Genomic DNA, 17,657 nt, shown 5'->3' with positions numbered 1-17,657 from the left:
AAAAATAAATAAATCTTTAAAAAAAAAATTCCCAAGGTGTCTGATAAATCCTTTTTATACTCATTTCAGGAAGATAGGACAAAATCTATCTAGGTTTTCTGAGAATTGGGGAATTTTTTTTCAACCCCCCCCCTTGGGTTACCGCTGCCACGGGAAGGCACTATAACTAGGACAGGGGCTGAGGTTGCTAGACAGAGAGGCACTCAACCACACCTGTGAAGGCTTGACTGTTGAGCTGGGTAGATGGATCCTAGCTTCAATGCCATTTGCCATGTACGACAACCAGGGGGATGTGGATCAGATTGGACTGGTCTGCCACACATATTGGCAAACCAGGGTAGGGGGTTGGCCTGGTGAGGGTTATTGTGGGCCGCTCTCATCAGGATGCAGCTCCCACTGGTTTAGGTGAAGACCAAGTATGTGCTGTACAGAACCAGGCTGGACTGCAACACCCATTGGTTCCAGTAGAAGGCGGGGCTGAAAACAGAAGCAACTTAGCAATTGCAACTACCAGCTGACTGGGTATTGGACTGTGCTGGGCCCTGTGCTTGCTGGTGCATACGAATATCTGGCCTGGGAACACCTCAGACAAAGTTTCTTTGGTGATCTGCCCAATTGAAATGCCAGACTCAGAACACAAACCATGAAGGGACAGAAGATGGAACAAGTTAATCAATCACCTCAGCTATAGGTTGGCAACAAAATACCGGGCAAATAGAGACGCTATGATGGACAATGTCAATTAATGGATTTTTCAACAACCTCATCGTGTTTGGAGAGGCAAGATTGGCAGCAATTTCAAAACTGGTGACCTATTGAAACCACTTCAATGAGTATCTCAGAGCATGCCCCACATGCGGGACTTGGGGTGGGTGGGAAATCAGGTGGGGCTTCTCCCTCAATATCCCCCTCTACCTCAGATATATGAAGGAAACAATATGGAAATAATAGTCTTACCCACTTTCCTGCAGCCCTTGACCCTTTATGCACAAATTAACCATGTAAAGATTGTTAAAATAAAAAATATTAAAAAAAAACTCATTTTGATTAAAAACTTTTAGAAATCTAGAAATGAAAGAAAATTTATTTACAAATTATATTTTCTCAAATATGCAATAAATGTAATTCTTTAAAAAAAAAAAAAAAAAGAAAGAAAACACAAAGAGCAAATAAGCTGCCTGGCTGTCAAGAAACGCGCTGAGGTGTGTGCGCGAGCAGCGCCACAGCCCAAGCACCAGTCCAGCATCAAAGGCACCTTCAGCCGCTGTCCATGGTGGCCAGCGCGCCACTGGCGGTCTGCAACCGGCTCTCGGGGTACCAGCACATCCACACTCACCACCCGGTGCCTTCTCATCACAGGCGATTCACAACTTTTCCCAGAGCCTTCTTGCAAGTGGGGGCATCCATGGTGGTCCATTGGTGCTTGCGCTCCACAGGGTCTTCGGCGACGGTCTGCCAGAGCCTATGTGCGCCCCGAGCTTTAAGGAGACTCATAAATACCCGCAGGGCGGGCCACAGCATTGCGCGAGGTGGCTTGTCCAAGGTTATAAACCAAGGGCCCATAATTGTGCGCAGTTCCCCCAAATGTCACTACGCGACCAGTTTGCCATGGCTCCGAAATGCCCGCAGGACAGTGCACGGTATCGCACAAGCGATCGTTTGCCGTTGGTTGTACATCACCAGCAAAGGATCGGGCATAATTCCCTCGGATATTTACGCACAACCAGTTTGCCGCGGTTTGGAAATGCCTGCAGGCCGGGACATGGTATCACGTACGGTGGCTTGCCGATGGCTGTACACCACCCTGAATGGACCGGGATCGTGCCCAGTTCTCCCATGTCTGCACGCCACCACTGCCCTCAGCAGGTGGAGTCAGAAGACAGCGCAAACGTCCAGTGTGCTTTCAAGAGTTCCCGCTGTCCTGGCTATTTCGCTCCAAGCGGAAACACATTAACAAATGGTAACAACAGCCTTATGCATTGACTTTTGGTGATCAGAACATGATTCCACAGGCAGCGACATGCCACATCACAACGAGAAATGGAGAGACACTAGATCGTACCTAAACAACAACAAATCTAAATTTCCTTTAACACTAATTACTTTCTGAATCAGAGGAGAGGGTCATGAGCGGGAAGGGACATCTCAGCTACACTGCCTGTAGTTACTCCACGGATCTCCTGCGCAGCCTATTCTGGAAGAGCACTTCCCATAGCGCAGCCCCAGCCTCTACTCCTCCAATCTGTCCCTGAACGTTACCAGGCCAGGGAACTATTCTTCCACCTTTGGACTCTCCAGGCACAATTAACACAATCAACAGCAGGTGTTTGTATGCACTAACGCGTTTTGGACATCCATTCCAGTTTTCAGTTTACCAGAAAGATGCATTCCCTTGCTTCTCTCAAGATAGTCCTATGAGAGGTTTATATTGGACTTTCGTTCTGCCCTTATGTTTTGCAATGTTCTGACTTACAACTTTAGCTTCAGAGGAAATAGTCAATAATCTTGTTGGCCGTTAACACCCCAGTCATAACCTAGTAACTATTTTTTAACCCATTCATCAAAAAAATTAGTCATTGGCAATTCGGTTGTTTTGTTTAGTCTCAAGTTTGCTGATGAAGAAGTCACAGAGTGTAATTTAGTGACAAAATTTTCATAGTTTAGACTCAATAATTCAATTTCTAAGAACTGATTCTAATAAAATAATAACAGATTCACTAATTAATTAAGTTGACAAATTGCCAAGGACTTATTCTGAGCTAAGCATTAATATAGATGCTTATTACTTTCTTTTAAAAGCATCAGAAAGTTGAAGAAAAAAACTAAATACTAAATACTAATACTAAATAGGGTTAACAAAGAAAATACAGATAACAGATAAAAGATTATACTACTACCAGAAACCATATTACCAAAAATGAATAAAGTATCTATGATATGTTAAGCAAAAAACATACAAAATTATATGTAGCCACATGTAACTATGTAAATATGTGCATACACATAGATATCTTTGTATAATTCCCACATCTTGCATTTGGGATCCTATTTCTTAGGGATCTTAAGTCTAGTTACTTTATTATATTTCCATTCTTCATCTCTCAAATGAATATTTTAAATTTTACATGTAAAATATTTTATAGCTGTTACCTCAAAAGATTGTTAGATATTTGCAAAGCAGTTATAATTTTCTTCTGATACATTAAAGCACTAGATATTAGTTGCTGCTGTTATTGTTATACACACACATACATTTACAAAAAAAACAGAAAAAGATACTAAACTATTATCAAAAATCTTGAACTCTAACAAAGCTAATTCTGAGACAATAAAAAAATATTAACACTGACTGCATAGATAGTATAAAATCATTTTATAACATACAATATTTTTAAATCTTACATAATAGTGAAGTACTTGCAAGCAAATATATCTATGATTTGCATTAAAATGGGAAGTTTATTCTGAGCCTTTTTAATTTTATCAGAAGCAAACTATATTTGGATAATAGAATTATTTTATATATTTCTGTGTACTTTTCAAATTTTCTACAGTGGTTTGCAACTATTTTTTTACATTTTTTTTCAAAAAATTTTAAGAAAATCCTTACCGATGCTCCATTAGCAGATGAAATTTTCTCCCAAGTTAACCAAGCTCTTTCTCTGACATGATCTGGTATCTTTAATTTCTGACATAATGCTGTAAAATCGGGGTCTTCAGCTTCTTCAAACTCAAGCCTAGCAAATGAAAATAATCATATAACAGCACAAACTCTTAAATCACACTAATTAAGCAAACATTTTTTCCACTGCTCTGCAAGCAACACAATTCTGAAAAACCGCAGTCTGCAATGTTTCATATATTTTCTCTACCCATCAATACTTCTTATCTGATCATGAGTCTGGTATGTTGTCGAATGGTTTATTTCAACTCTTTCTCCCTTGACCTTTCTTTCCAAGACCAGCATCCAATAAATTATTAGTAGCTAACTTTTTCCCATTCATTTAATGTTTGACACACAGATAGAATAATTAATATTTTCCATCTTTACTAAAATCCTACACAAAGTGCCTTAGATCCATGGTTTCACTGAATCTCCATATCAACCGTATAAGGTAATTATCCTCATTATCCTTAATGTCTAGATGTGCTTCAGAGAAGCTTAAAGCACTCATGTGAGGTCACTGCCAGTGGGGGACAAACCATGATATGAACTCAACAATCCACCTCCAAAACCCAAGCCCCTGAGCACTAGCGTGGACTGCCAACTCCTTTTCTTTTCTTTTCTTTTTTATTTATTTTTATTATATTTTTGACAATCTTTACATAGTTATTTATGGTCAAAGGTTCAAGGGCTATAGGAAAGTGGGTAAGACTATTATTTTTTCCATATTGTTTCCTTCATGTTTAAAGGGGTGTTTAAGGGAGAAGGCCCACCCAATTTCCCACCCTCCCCAGGTCCTGGATGTAGTGCATGCTCTGAGGTTCTTGCTCAAATGGTTTTGATAATTCACCAGTTAGGAATCGCTGCCAATCTTGCCACTCCAAGCACTATGAGATCTTTGAAGAATCCACTGATTGATGCAATCCATCAAAGAGTCTCCGTTTGCCCCGTTTCTCGCTGCCAACCTATAGCTGAGATGGTTGATTGACCTGTTCTGTCTTCTGTCTTTTCTTGGTTAGGGTTCTGAGTCCAGCATTTCGATTGGGGAGATCTCCAAAGAAACTTTCTCTGAGGTGTTCTCCAACCAGATTCTTGTATGTGCTAGCAAGTGCAGGGCCTGGCACAGTCCATTGTCCCAATCAGCTGGTGGTTGCAATTGCTGGGTTGGTTCTGTTTTCACTCCCGACTTCCACTGGAACCAATGGGTGTTGCAGCCCAGCCTGGTTCTGCCCAGCACATACTCGGCCTTCGCATAAACCAGTAGGAGCTACAGCCTAGTTACAGCCAACCATAATAACCCCCACCAGGACCGCCCCTACCCTGGTTTGCCAGTATGTGTAGCAGTAGTCCAGTCTGTCCCACACCTTATTTGGCTCTCATACATGTCCATGGGTATTAAAGCTTTGTTCCCTCTAACCAGATCCATTATGCAGCCCACACAGACGCTGTTGGGTGTCTGACTAGCCACTCCAGCCGCTGTCCTAGTTTTCATGCCCTCCAGTGGAAGTGGTAATCCAAGAGGGAGGAGCCTACTATTTCCCTCCCAGGCCTCTCCCACTCCCAGATTATGCACTCTCCAGATAGTTCTGTGGTTTGACTTGACAGAATTAGACCCCTGTGCCAGCTTCTGCCAGCTGATGCTGCAGCTAAGCCCAAATAGCCCTTACCCATTCTAATTTTGTTTGCACCACTAGGAATAATCAGCCCAGCCTGGCTTTTCCCTGATCTAGTCCACATGAGGCGCACAGGTATTGTAGCCCTGCCTAGTCTGGTCTGCCCCCATCCCAGCTCATGCTCTCCAGTGGGAGTAGCTATCCAGCAAGGGAACCTCCCTATATTCCCCCTGCCGGCTCTGCCCCCTCCCTTCCTGCCTCTCACATGTGCTGATTGGGCGCTGTGGTCACATCCGGTACAAGCAACCTCACTTTGGCATTCCGTATTGTGCACTAGTTTTTGTTGCGACCGAACCTAGCTGGACCCACACTGTTCTGGTGCTTGAATTTGCCAGTGGATGATGTGAACCAATTCAGCCTGGTCTGCCCCCGACCCATGCCAAATGTATGCCAGTGGGTAACTTTCCATGGCCTGTTCTGGGCTGTTTCCTATCATGTTTCTTGCGCTTAGCTTATGGGTCTATGTCCTACCAGAGGAGTTGCCCAGGCTCCTCCATCAGAACCTCTCCCAGTGCCAGATTTTGCGCATACCAGTGGATCCATGAGGCAGCCCTACTCAGCTTACCTCCTGTCCTAGCAGGGACAGTGGCTTTTCCTGACTGGCCTTCAACCCAAACTGGTCCTTGCTGTTGGATGTTTCAACCCAGCCATGGCTCGTCCATACCCACATATGGCTCACACATGGTTCAGTAGGGGTTGAGACCTAGCCTAGTCCATCCCACATCTACCCTGGTCCTCCAGGAGACCAGAGGGTGTTGGAGTCTGGTCCAGCTCAGTGCATCCAATTCCAGTCCACACCTGTGCCAAGGGAGACTACAACCATTTTCCGATCAGAACGCAGCTCCAATTCCAATCCATGCGCCCCTTGGTGGGAACCTCAACCCAGCTAGGGTTGTCCCCTTAGCTCCCCATCTGGGCCTGTTCCCAGCCATAGATCACGTGCATGCCAGTGGTTGCTCTGACTCACCTTGGCTCAGCCCCTCACCTGTCCTGACTTCTGCTTTAGACACTGTGGCTTAGCGTTCCTGGCTCACACAGACCAGTAGTTACAAGAGCCTAGCTCGGCATCACCTGTGTTCCGTCCTGGTCTCTAGTTTCACTTATGGGCTAAGGTTTGCTCAGTCCTGCCCAGTTCACCCTGTTCCATTACCAATTGATACATTAGCCAGCTGTTGGAGCTACTTTGCCCAGCTTCTCCAATACCCAGGTCTGGACCACATGTTCACCAGCAGGAGCTATGACTTGCCAAGGAAGTTTCCCAAGTTCCTCCATTTAATCCACTCCCAGACCGAGTTCTCATACATGCCATTGGGTTTAGGCCAGGTTCCGGCAAAGTCTGGCCTTTCATTTGGCCTTGTATGAGCTGGTGAATGTTGCAGCCCAGTCCACCCCATACCCTATTCAGGATGCACATTTGGGTGCTGCTGCCTTGACCAGTCCAGACTGTTGCGGGTTCCTTTATCTGTGATTGATGGCAGGTTCCTTGGTCACACCTAGCTTAGTCCATCACCACCCCAACTTTTGAGCTAACCAGTGGGGCTAGAATTTCCACAGGGTTTGGCCCATACATCCCCCACAGAATCTACCCCCAGATATGGTTCTCGAGTGCTAGTTAATGTAATGGCCCTGCCTAATGTGACCCTTCTCCTGATCCATCATCATGTCAGGTAACAGGATATGATTCTGATGGACGAGCCCCAAGCCATAGCTTTTGCATGGACTGGTATTTGGTGGTCAGCATTGTTCAGACACTACAGGTTCTACAAAGGAAGAGTTACTGTCTTTAGGATTGATTCACGTCCTAGAAGCATAGTGGGTTTAACCTGGAGCTACCTAAGCAGCGATTCAAAGAACCAAAACCCCAGAGGTCCAAGCCGGGCGGCCAGCAGGCGGAGCCTGGCACCAAGTAGCGCTCTGGCCGCCTGGGGACAGCTCACCACGTGCACATGGCAGCTGTCATCTGGGATCCAGGCATGAGACGTCCTGTCCTGAGACCCACCAGCAGCCGAGAGGCTGCTGGAAGTTTAAACCCCCAGGTCCAAGGTCACGACCCTCCCCAATCCCATTCACCGCACAGTGAGGGCGACAAGTGGGCCCCAGACCTGCCCAGTCACAGAGACCTACCCCCTCGGTGTACTCACCCCGAAGGGAGCACGTGGTGGCTGTCATCTGGGATTTAGTCCTTTTTGAAAACATTATTAAGTTTAGGTTATTTCAACAATAAAGATGGCATATAGTTTCTAGTGACAGTTTCCCTTGCAATTGTATCATTTAGGCAAGAGCTACTGCAACAGGAATGAGATCTCAATACTCAAATAGAAATGGACCTTGTCAGTTAAGTGTGCCTGGACTGGACCAGTGAATCTACCTCTAAGCATTCCTAACTTCAGAATGCCAAGCAGTGGTTCAACTTCTGTTAAGTCCAGTCATGCACTGCTCAACAACATCTCAGTTTGCAATGGGTAGCATTTATGTAAGAGGTCCAAATGAGATTAAAAAAATTCCTATTGCCTGTTAGGTCTAGAGTAGCCCTAGTACCTTAGTGCATAGCACTAATTACGTGTTTGGGTGATGCAGATGTAGACATACTATGGTGACATTAGTATTCATGTGAAAGAACACTTAATCATAATCACCAAAAATGACACTACTGGTTTAGGTATTCACTACACTATGCTTTTTCATTGCTATTTTAGAACATATTCCTTCCAATCATAAAAATAAAATTTACTATAAAACAGAATACCATGTTTCAGTGGCAGCAGTCACATATATTCATGTTTAACAAATCTTGGTGCACCAAGAGGCCATTTGGGGTTATTGTTCAACTGAATCCAGGTTCCTGTAGTACATTCTATGACATTCACACAACAATGAAATCACCCAACAGTGCATTTCTCAGAACACAGCCCTAGTGTTATGTGGCACATGGCTACAGTTAATCTGTAGAGCTAGACTCTCCATGCTAATGAAACTCTGTGTTTGAACAAAAATGAACAAAATAATCTCTTGTATGGGTCTGACATGTAGGAAAATTCATTTGTAATTCCATCATTGAAGATTATAAGCATATCTCATTTTATTGTACTATGCCTTACTGCACAACACAGATACTGCATTGCTTTACAAATAGAAAATTTGGGAATCTCGCAAAGACAGAGAAAGTTTTTTAGCATTTTTGCAATGGCTTGGGTGGCTGCTAGCATTTTCTCACAAAAAAAATATTTCTTAAAATTAAGCAATGTACATTGTGTATTGAATCACAATGCAAACGTGCACTGGAGAGAACACAGCATAGTATAAAAATAAATGTAAGTGAACAAGGGAAAAAACCCAAGTTACTCACTATACTGCCATATACACTTTATGGCAGCGCTCCGGAATGCAATCTGCCATATCTCCGACGTCTGCTGGACGAAAAATGAAGGAAACAAAAGTATTCTTTCCCCCAGGGGATGGCCAGAACTTTAATATTTCTGGTTATCATGCAATCTTTGAAAATGCTTCTTTAAAACAGACACACCACACCGCTCTTTTCAAGGACGGGTACGGGTACAGTGGAATTTAATCAGAAACTAAAATGATGTCTTCTCCCTGGATACCCCTCAAATCTGGGTTTGTTCTTGCTTTCGCTAGTGAGTGTATGATTTCTAACTGACTCACAAGATGGTCTTTTTAATTACATGAATTTTTAATAGAACCGCAAAATAGTATTTCAATGTTTTACAATTTTGTCTGAGCTTTGTTAGGAGTCTGGAGTGGAAAGAAAGATACTATTCAGCGGAAATAAAACAGGACTTGGGGGGAACAGGGGAGGGAGTGCCACTAGAAAACAAGAGTGGCATACCCCTGCCATGGATCCGAACTCTTTCCAAGGAAAGCCACCACAGACAATAAATAACACAACCTCGGCCGCTCAGTCCTAGTTGCCTCACCGCAAAAGTAGCACAATCAAGAAAAAGGTGTTGCAATACAACGAATATATCTCCCTCCCGGTCACGTAGTCCTGCGTCCAAGATTCCACTCGCTAAGGCAGGGAAAGAGGGAGGAGGGCAGAGAGAGGTTCTGGGGGGGTGGGGAGTTCCACGTGAGCAGAAAAACAGCACCAATTTTTGTACCAAAATCTAACAAAACCGAAAATAGGGGACCCCAGAATCCCTGCTGACCCAAAGTGAAAGGCAAAATGGAAGAAATAAATAATAAGGCGTGCCAAGGCCCGCAAACACACAAGAGTTCTATCCAACAGGGGGAAAAAAAAAGGCAAGCAGAAAACGAAAGGTTTAGTAACTTTCAAGCACTTTGTTAAAGGTCTCAATGAAGTTTTGGCGCACCGGCCGGTTCCCTCAAGTTTGGCTTCTCCAAGTGTCTACAGATGACTTTAAAGCCTCAAGGCCTCCACGCATTGTTCTAGGGAACCCCACAAAGCCTCGCCGCTGCGTAGCCCGTGGGCAATTGACACTCGGCTCCCCGCCCTTCACGTCCAAGGCCTTTTCCTGGCCTCTCCCAAGTCTAGGCTTCCCAAGCAGCGCAAACACAGAGGAGGAAAACTTTCAACTGTTGCATCGCAGGAGCCTCCCTCCTCGCCCCCCAAAAAGAAAGGCAAGCGCCGATCAGAAGAAAAACTCTCCAACACACAACCAGTCACATTTTTTTGTACTTGAAGAACAATATTTTTTGCACCGTCTGATAGCTCACATCCAGCCGTCGGCTGCGAAGCTCCGTCTGGCTAGAGGAGACTGCACCTGTCACTTCGCTCGGGGACCCGAGCCTCACCCGCCCGACACCTGTCAAGCTGGAGCCGAGACCCCTCCAGCACTCCTCTCCCCGGGCTCGCGATCCCCGATCTCTGTCACCGTCCCGCAGACGCTCCCCTAAGCCGTGAGGGACGCGGAGGGACCCTCCAGCCGCCGGGTCCGGCCCCGGGACGAGATGCGCCCGGCCGCCTCGGCACCCACGGAGTGCCCCTCTCTCGCGCCCACCGTGGCGGCGGCGGCGGCGGCTGCGCTCGCTCACCTGGCCAGAGGCAGGTCTTCGGGACCGCTGTCCCGTTCCGCGTCCTCCTCAGGAGGGGGCGGCGGCGCTGGGGGTTCCACGGCGGCGGTAGCGGCAGCGACCGCTCTTCGGGGGGTTTTGGGAGGCATGACGCCCTCTCAGTGCTGGAGTTACGAGCTGAGCAGCAGCGCGGAGGAGGCCGACGCGCGCGCACCTCGGGACACGCCCCGTCCCCTCCCGACTCCCGTTACAAAAATAATTTGAACGTCCCCTGAGAAAAACCGGACGCGCCCTCCCCCGCCCGGCAACCGAGCGCCGCGTCCAACCGCGGGAAAACGTCACTTCCGCCCGCGGCGTCACGTCCGCGAGGCTCCAGGGCCCGCCAGCGTCTTTTCGGGGGGAATCGGGGCGCCGGCACCTCCCGAGGGCGCGGGCGGCCCGGGCGGCGTGGGAAGGCCAGGCCCGGCTGCAGGCCTTTCCCTGGGAGCAAGGGACCACTATCCGGACTGGTCTTTCCCCGAAACTGTGCCCTGCCGGGTGGGCGTGCCTGTGTCGCGACTTTCGGAAGAAACCTGGTGGGTGACACCGGGTTCCCCGCCGCTGTCGGGGGGCCGTGAGGGAGGGCGAGCGCACCCTGGGCGGGCACGCCCCTCAGGCCCGCGGGCACCGCCCTGCCTCCCCGGCCCTCGGCCCTCGGCCCAAACAGAAAGCGATTGGGGAACAGCGAGTGGGGGCGGCTGGCTTTGCTGACCACCCTAAAATGGGAAGTCGGGGGTCGCTGGTTGGACGGCCCGAGGCTGGGTGCCCGAAAGGAGACCCCCGCGTAATAAAAGGCCTTCATGGTGATGGGAAAGCAAGCGGCATCCTCCACACCGCTCAGGGAACTTCCAGAGGAGCAGGAGCAACTGAATAAAAGTTTACTAAGCCAACCTCATATTTAGGACTAGACTGTGCTGAGCACCTTCTGTATAATTGGCCCAATGAATCCTTAGAAGCGGCCCCTTTAAAGTTGACTTGGGGTAGGGGCAGGGGTACTTTGAAAAGTTGGTGAAAATGACATTAGAAGTAGATGTATTGGGATCTGGCTGGAAGGCTCATTTAGCTAATTATCCCCTCACAAAACACCAGGGTCACATCTGGGCACCGGTTTATGTCCAGGCAGCCCCACTTCCCATCTAGCTCCATGACTGTGTCTTGAGGAAGCAGCAGTTGATGGCCCAAAGCCTTGGGAGACCCAGAAGAAGCTCCTGGCTTCAGATCAGTTCAGCTCTGACTTGTTGGGACCATTTGGGGAGTGAATCAGCAGATGGAAGATCTTTGTCTATCTCTCTGTAAATATGTGATTCTGATAAAGAAAAAAATCTTTAAAAAATAGATGCAGTTCCATGCCAAAACATGTTGAAATCCACATTAGGAATCTTCACAAGGTTCATGGAAAATATATTCTGGGAGAAAGCACTATGATGTTGAAAGTGTTTGCATCCAAATAAACGTTCAAAGATTTATTGATTTTCACTAGAAAGGCAGAGTAAGAGATTGGTGGGGGAGGCTTTGCAACCACTTGTTCACACCCCAAATGACCACAACAGTCAGAGCTGAGCTGGTCTGAAGCTTGGAGCCTGGAGTTTCTTCCAGGTCCCCCACATGGGTGCAGGGTCCCTAGTACCTGGGCCATCCAACTGCCATTTTCCCACGCCAGCTCCCACAGGGAGCTGGATCAGAAGTGGAGCAGCCAGGACACTAACCAGTGCGCATATGGGATGCCTGTGCCAAAGGGCCAAGAATTAGCATACTGCACCAGGCCCCAAATAAACTTTAAAAAATTCTATTTCCCCTGTGAAGTTTTTGAAGTAACCTCGTATTAGCCTTTCACATAATAGAAGGAGAAACCGGCTTGGAGAAGTTCATGACTGACCAGCATCACAGAGCAAGTGGCTGGTAGAGAGCTTGAAGTTCACTTCTGTGTTGCATTCCATTGAAAAAGCCAGGAGAGAGCAGTGGGTGCCAGGGCACAGAGACACCACAGAACTGGAACCACCACCAGGGTGAAACAGTGAGGCCGTGTGGCTCTGACTCTCGGTATTTCTTGACAGTAACAAATTTGAATGTTTTTCTCTCTTTGGCAGACACTGTTGATCCACCAGTCAGAATTCTCCCATTAAGGTTCTGTGAATAAAATACACTTTTGCTCTGATGTCAGTCCGCTTGCCCTAGAACAGCTGAGTAGGGCCCAAGGCAGCAGAAACCTCCCAGGAGTTCCTGGCTAGAGATCTCCCTGAGTTTAGCCCAGCAAGTCGCACAGTCTATCTCGTTTCTCTGTGGTAAGTGTTTTTTTGTTTTTTTTTGTTTTTTTTTTTTTTAATTTTTGATGATGTTTACATAGATGGTCAGGCAGGGAGGGATCAAGGGTTAGGGGAAAGTGAGTGTGAGCATTGTTTCCAACTTTTCTGTTTCTTCTTCCTGTTTCGGGGAGAAGCCATTCCCTGCTCCCCCACCACCTCAGTACCCAGGGATGGGAAACGGTGACCCAATAATCAACCCAGGGTCCCGATGTGGCACACACGCCAAGCGTTCTGCCCAGGTGGTGTTGATAGTTCTGAAATGCTGTCGATCTCGCTGATCCAGGGATGAGGGAAGCCTTTCGATATCCATTGGCTAACATAGTCGACCTTAGAGTCTTCATTCACTCAGTTATTTGCAGTCATTGTTTGGCTGGTGTCGTTGTCCAGTTTGTTCTGTTCTCCTTCTCTGCTATGGTACCAGATGTCCTCTGCAGGCTCCAATGGACTACCATATCCTCCATGTGCATGAGGGCCTGCCTCCACTGCTCCATCTCTTTCACTGAGGAGGAGAAGTTCTCACAGGTGGGAACCAAGGATCCTCATCCCTGGGACTCACAGACCTGGTACCCACCGCACAGGTGGACCCACGGACCTGGACCAGGAAACCAGGGCCATACCTGCCATACCTGTGGCAGGTGTTTTAATTTAAAAGTTGGTGGCAGATAGAATGCAAAATTTTGAAATTATGCAGTTTTTTCATAATACATGTTTCCATGAACTTTAAAAAAATATTTATTTATTTTTACTTGAAAGGCAGATTTACAGAGAAAAAGACAAAGAGAAAACTCTTCCATCCCCATTTGGTTCACTTCCCAGAGGGCCACAACGTCGGAGATACGCCAATCCAAATAAATAGGAGCTTCTTCTAGGTCTACCACATGGTTGTATGTTACCAAGGCTTTGGACCATCTTCTGCTGTGTTCCTGGGCCATAAGCAGGGAGCTGGGTGGGAAGTGGAGCAACCTGGACATGAACTGACACCCATATGTGATGCTTGAACTGCTAAACAGAGGATTAGCCTGATGAACCACTATGCCATCCCCAGCATGAGCTTTTTGAGTATCCTTCATATGCATGAACATCAAAATTTGGCATCAATAATAATTTATCTTTTAATTCCATTATCCATGAACTTTTTGAAGGGCTCTGTGTGCCAGGACATATGTGAGGATGTATGAATGCATGGCAAGCACTGGCGGACTCAGTAGCCAGTCTTGCCTGACTTCAAGAGGAAGGCTCAGATCCAGCTCTAGACAATGAATACAGGTCAAGCGATATCCCATTCACCTTCTCACTATTTAGGCCAGAGCTCAGGATACAGGCTTGACCTTTGGGAGGTGAGGGATGGTTGGTCCCCTGGGAGCCTGAGAAAGGGAAGCCCAGGGTGATGCAATTCTGCCTCTTGACTACAATGAGAAGGTGACACTTAGAACTGCTGCAGCCGTTGTAACCTGAGGCAGGCTGACCTAGGGAGAAGGCAGAAATGCTGAGACTGGTACAGGAAGGGAAAAAAAATCTGGGTCTTTGAGGATATAACAGAGCTGCTGGTTGAACCAAACCTGGAACTGAACTCATGTAAGCTGCTAGTTCCAACTGTATGAGAAATCATCATGACCCACAGTATTTCTCCTGAGAACCTCCTTTAGGATGAAGACCCAACTGTAGACTCTGATGTAGCCTTCCTGCCCAGCACTCAGTAAATGCTTCCTGGTTAGAAGCAGTGAGGGCAGGAGGGCAGAGGAAATCCGGGGGCTTGGACTCTCCTCATTTGGGAATGACTTGCCAACAATCAGCATAGAGCAAAGAACACTTATAAAAAGATGCAGATCTTTTTTCCTGAATTAATTGAATCATGTTCCCTAGGGCATTTTAATTTTAAGATAAATATGTATTTTTTTAAGATTTATTTATTTGTATTGGAAAGTCAGATATACAGACAGGAGGAGAGACAGAGAGGAAGATCTTCCACCCACTGATTCATTCCCCAGGTAGCCAGTACGGCCAGAGCTGAGCTGATCAGGAGCAAGAAGCCTCCTCCAGCTTTGGAGGAGACCTCCTTAGGGTTTTATGCCATCCTTCACTGCCCTCCCAGGCTGCAAGCAGGGAGCTAGACAGGAACCAGGGCCGCTGGGACACGAACCAGTGCCCATGTGAGATTTCATCACATGCAAGGCGAGGACTTTAGTCACTAGGCTGCCACTCCGGGCCCAAAAAAATATGTATTATGAAAAAATGCATAGAACCTTAACTTGTATTTCTCTTTGAACTTCGGAAGGCCCTTTGTATTAGAAATCATACAGAGTTTTAAAAGAAGTTTCTCTGAGCTCCCCTCACCTGCATAGTAATTTAAGAAGACTGCTGCGAACACCCTACCCTGTCACCAGAAATAATGCTGTCTTCAATTTTCTGTCTGGGGAGAAACCTTTCTTCAGCTTGAGACCCCTTCCTTGACAGGAAGATGTTTTTGAGTCTTATTCACCCTGCAGAATCTTTCTTTAGTGTATCTCTTTACCGGCTAGTGCCTTGAAAGTGTTGTCTCCCACTGGCTCTTGCTTCCTCTCCAGTTTTTAGCTTCTAATGTCTGATTTCCTTCCACTGCACCTCTAGCACTCTACTGAAATCACTCTTTGAAAGATCACCCATATTCCTGATTATCAGTCCAGTGACTGTTCGGCAGTCCTTCACCCCAAAGCTTGACCTTTCTTACAGTTAACACAGTCCTCTCCTTTCTCTTCCCAAGATGTCCTTGCTCTCCTCTCTCTGTTGGTTTGTAAACTCCTTCTCTGGATCTTTTTTCTGAGGATCTCATCACTGCCTCTCTTGCCTACAGCAGTACTGCTCAAAGACTGGGACTTGCCTTCAAACTGCTTATGTTTAATCCACAAGGGGCTAACTACAGAAAAGTGCTTGGCAGGGCTTATGGCAATTTGGCCAATCAGCAATATCTAAGCACCTGATGATTAAAATGCCTCCCTTTAACCAGAATATGGAGCAGTCCAAGATATGCAGTGAGTTGTGGGAGACATGCCATATTCTTGTCATGCCACTAAGACTGCATTACAGTAAAAGAAATTTTTGAGGTCAGTCTGCCATGGTAACCCAAAGGAGGATAAAAATCTGTGGAAAAAAAATTTAGTGTTGATTTATCTTCATAACTTATTTGTAAGATTTTCTTAATTTCAAAGTTCACCTTGATTTTCCTTTTTGAAATTCATAGGTAAGAAAAGCAAAATTTGTCGTTATTTTTAAATTTATTTATTTATGTTTATTTGAAAGGCATGTTTACAGAGAGAAGAACAAGAGAGATCTTCATTCACTGGTTCACTCCCACAAATGGCCACAATGGCTGGAGCTGAGCCAGTCCGAAGTCAGGAGTCAAGAGCTTCTATCTGGGTCTCCCACAGGGGACAGGGGCCCAAGCACTTGAATCATTCTCCATTGTTTTCCCAGGTCCTAATCAGGGAACTGGATCAGAAGTAGTCAGAACAGACACAGGCATCCATATTGGATGCAGGCACTACAAATGGAGGATTGGGCTACTATGCCATTCTACCTACCCCCTGTGTCATTTGGTTTTAATCCCAAATTGTAGATGAAAAAAAAATAAGTCTCTTATTTTAGCAATAAAAGGCCCAAATCAAAATCGAGTTAGTACATAACAAAGAGAAATGAAAAATAACAGATGAAAGATATTGTACTACTTTTACTCAGAAGTATAATCCTCCATTTATTGAGTCCATAGCCATAGCTCATAGTGAAGGGACAAAGCCAAGTACACACCAATGAAACAATAAAGCCATTAATCTTATGGGAGACACATAAATAAGAAATCGATGATGAAATTAATGCCTTTTTTCATATTTATTTTCCACTAGAATACACTGAAATTTATAAGAAACTCATAGATCCAGAATTCATGTGACTAGAACTTTAGAGAACCCTTGTTGGAACTGGATGCTGAAATGGGGATTGGTGATAGATTTGGGAAATAAAGCATTATACCCTTTATCATGGGTAAAAACTACAACGAATACCCTGAGCCTGCTGAAACATTGCTGTGAATCTCCTTTTCCATTCTCTCCACAAACTTTCAAGATTGGTTTCTCTTTTATTAGAGTTATGAAAAGTTTTCATGACAGACTGCCACATGAAGCAGTCTTCAGAAAGTTTGTGAAAATGTCTTCTATGAAAAAACTATGCATGGATTTCAAATATTTCTGCACCAAAAATAAACTTTTTAAAAAAGATTTATTTATTTATTGGAAAGTCAGATATACATAGAGGAGGAGAGACAGAGAGGAAGATCTTCCATCCGATGATTCACTCCCCAAGTGAGCCGCAACGGTTGATGCTTTGCCAATCCGAAGCCAAGATCCAGGAACTTCTTCCGGGTATCCCACACAGGTGCAGGGTCCCAAAGCATTGGGCTGTCCTCGACTGCTTTCCCAGGCCATAAGCAGGGAGCTGGATGGGAAGTGGAGCTGCCGGGATTAGAACCGGCACCCATATGGGATCCCGGAGGGTTCAAGGCGAGGACTTTAGCCGCTAAGCCACGCCTCCGGGCCCCAAAAATAAACTTTTAATTCTGTTTTCCATGATCTTTTGAAGTGCCCCGATATGTTACTTCCTACCAGTAGCTTGCCCCAGTTCAATATAGGTTGGATAATTTAATAAGCAAGGAATACATTATTTTATCACATTCAAACTTTAAGTGTTGATAATCATACTATTAGTGTAGTGTTTTTAATATGGGAAATGCCATTTCACTTCCAACTCTATTCGTTGTTATTAGCATAATAACAATTCTCTGCATCCATTATATATACACTTTGAATAAAATGTGTATGTTAGTAATTTTTCCACTTGATTCTGTTATGTTTGACCTAATTAAACTGAAATGTAATTTTACTTCTGTCTGAGAAATGTGAGCCTATATTTGATGAATCTTTTTTGTTTTCATCTCATGACAAATGGGAAATTAACAGG

The 17,657-nt window shown here is 45.6% G+C and overlaps 1 protein-coding gene across 2 annotated transcripts in view; it reads right to left on the bottom strand.

Annotated features, from left to right (window-relative positions):
• RB1 (RB transcriptional corepressor 1) overlaps window positions 1–10,664 on the bottom strand; it is a 125,946-nt gene extending 115,282 nt beyond the window's left edge. The window contains exons 1-2 of one of the 2 annotated variants that reach the window (XM_040991413.1): window positions 10,351–10,664; window positions 3,611–3,737 (exon numbers count right to left, since the gene is read on the bottom strand). In XM_040991413.1, coding sequence (XP_040847347.1) covers window positions 3,611–3,737; window positions 10,351–10,478 — 255 coding nt within the window. In that variant the 5' untranslated portion in view covers window positions 10,479–10,664. The remainder of the gene's footprint in view (window positions 1–3,610; window positions 3,738–10,350) is intronic. The other variant, XM_040991414.1, reaches the window with a different exon arrangement.
• Between the last annotated feature and the right edge of the window lie 6,993 nt (window positions 10,665–17,657).

The sequence above is a fragment of the Ochotona curzoniae genome, unplaced genomic scaffold, assembly GCF_017591425.1.
Source record: "Ochotona curzoniae isolate NIBS_2020 unplaced genomic scaffold, NIBS_Ocur_1.0 contig_64, whole genome shotgun sequence".
NCBI classification, from domain to species: Eukaryota; Metazoa; Chordata; class Mammalia; order Lagomorpha; family Ochotonidae; genus Ochotona; species Ochotona curzoniae.
Note: the sequence above shows the minus strand (reverse complement) of the source record. Positions and strands in the feature narration are given on the sequence as shown.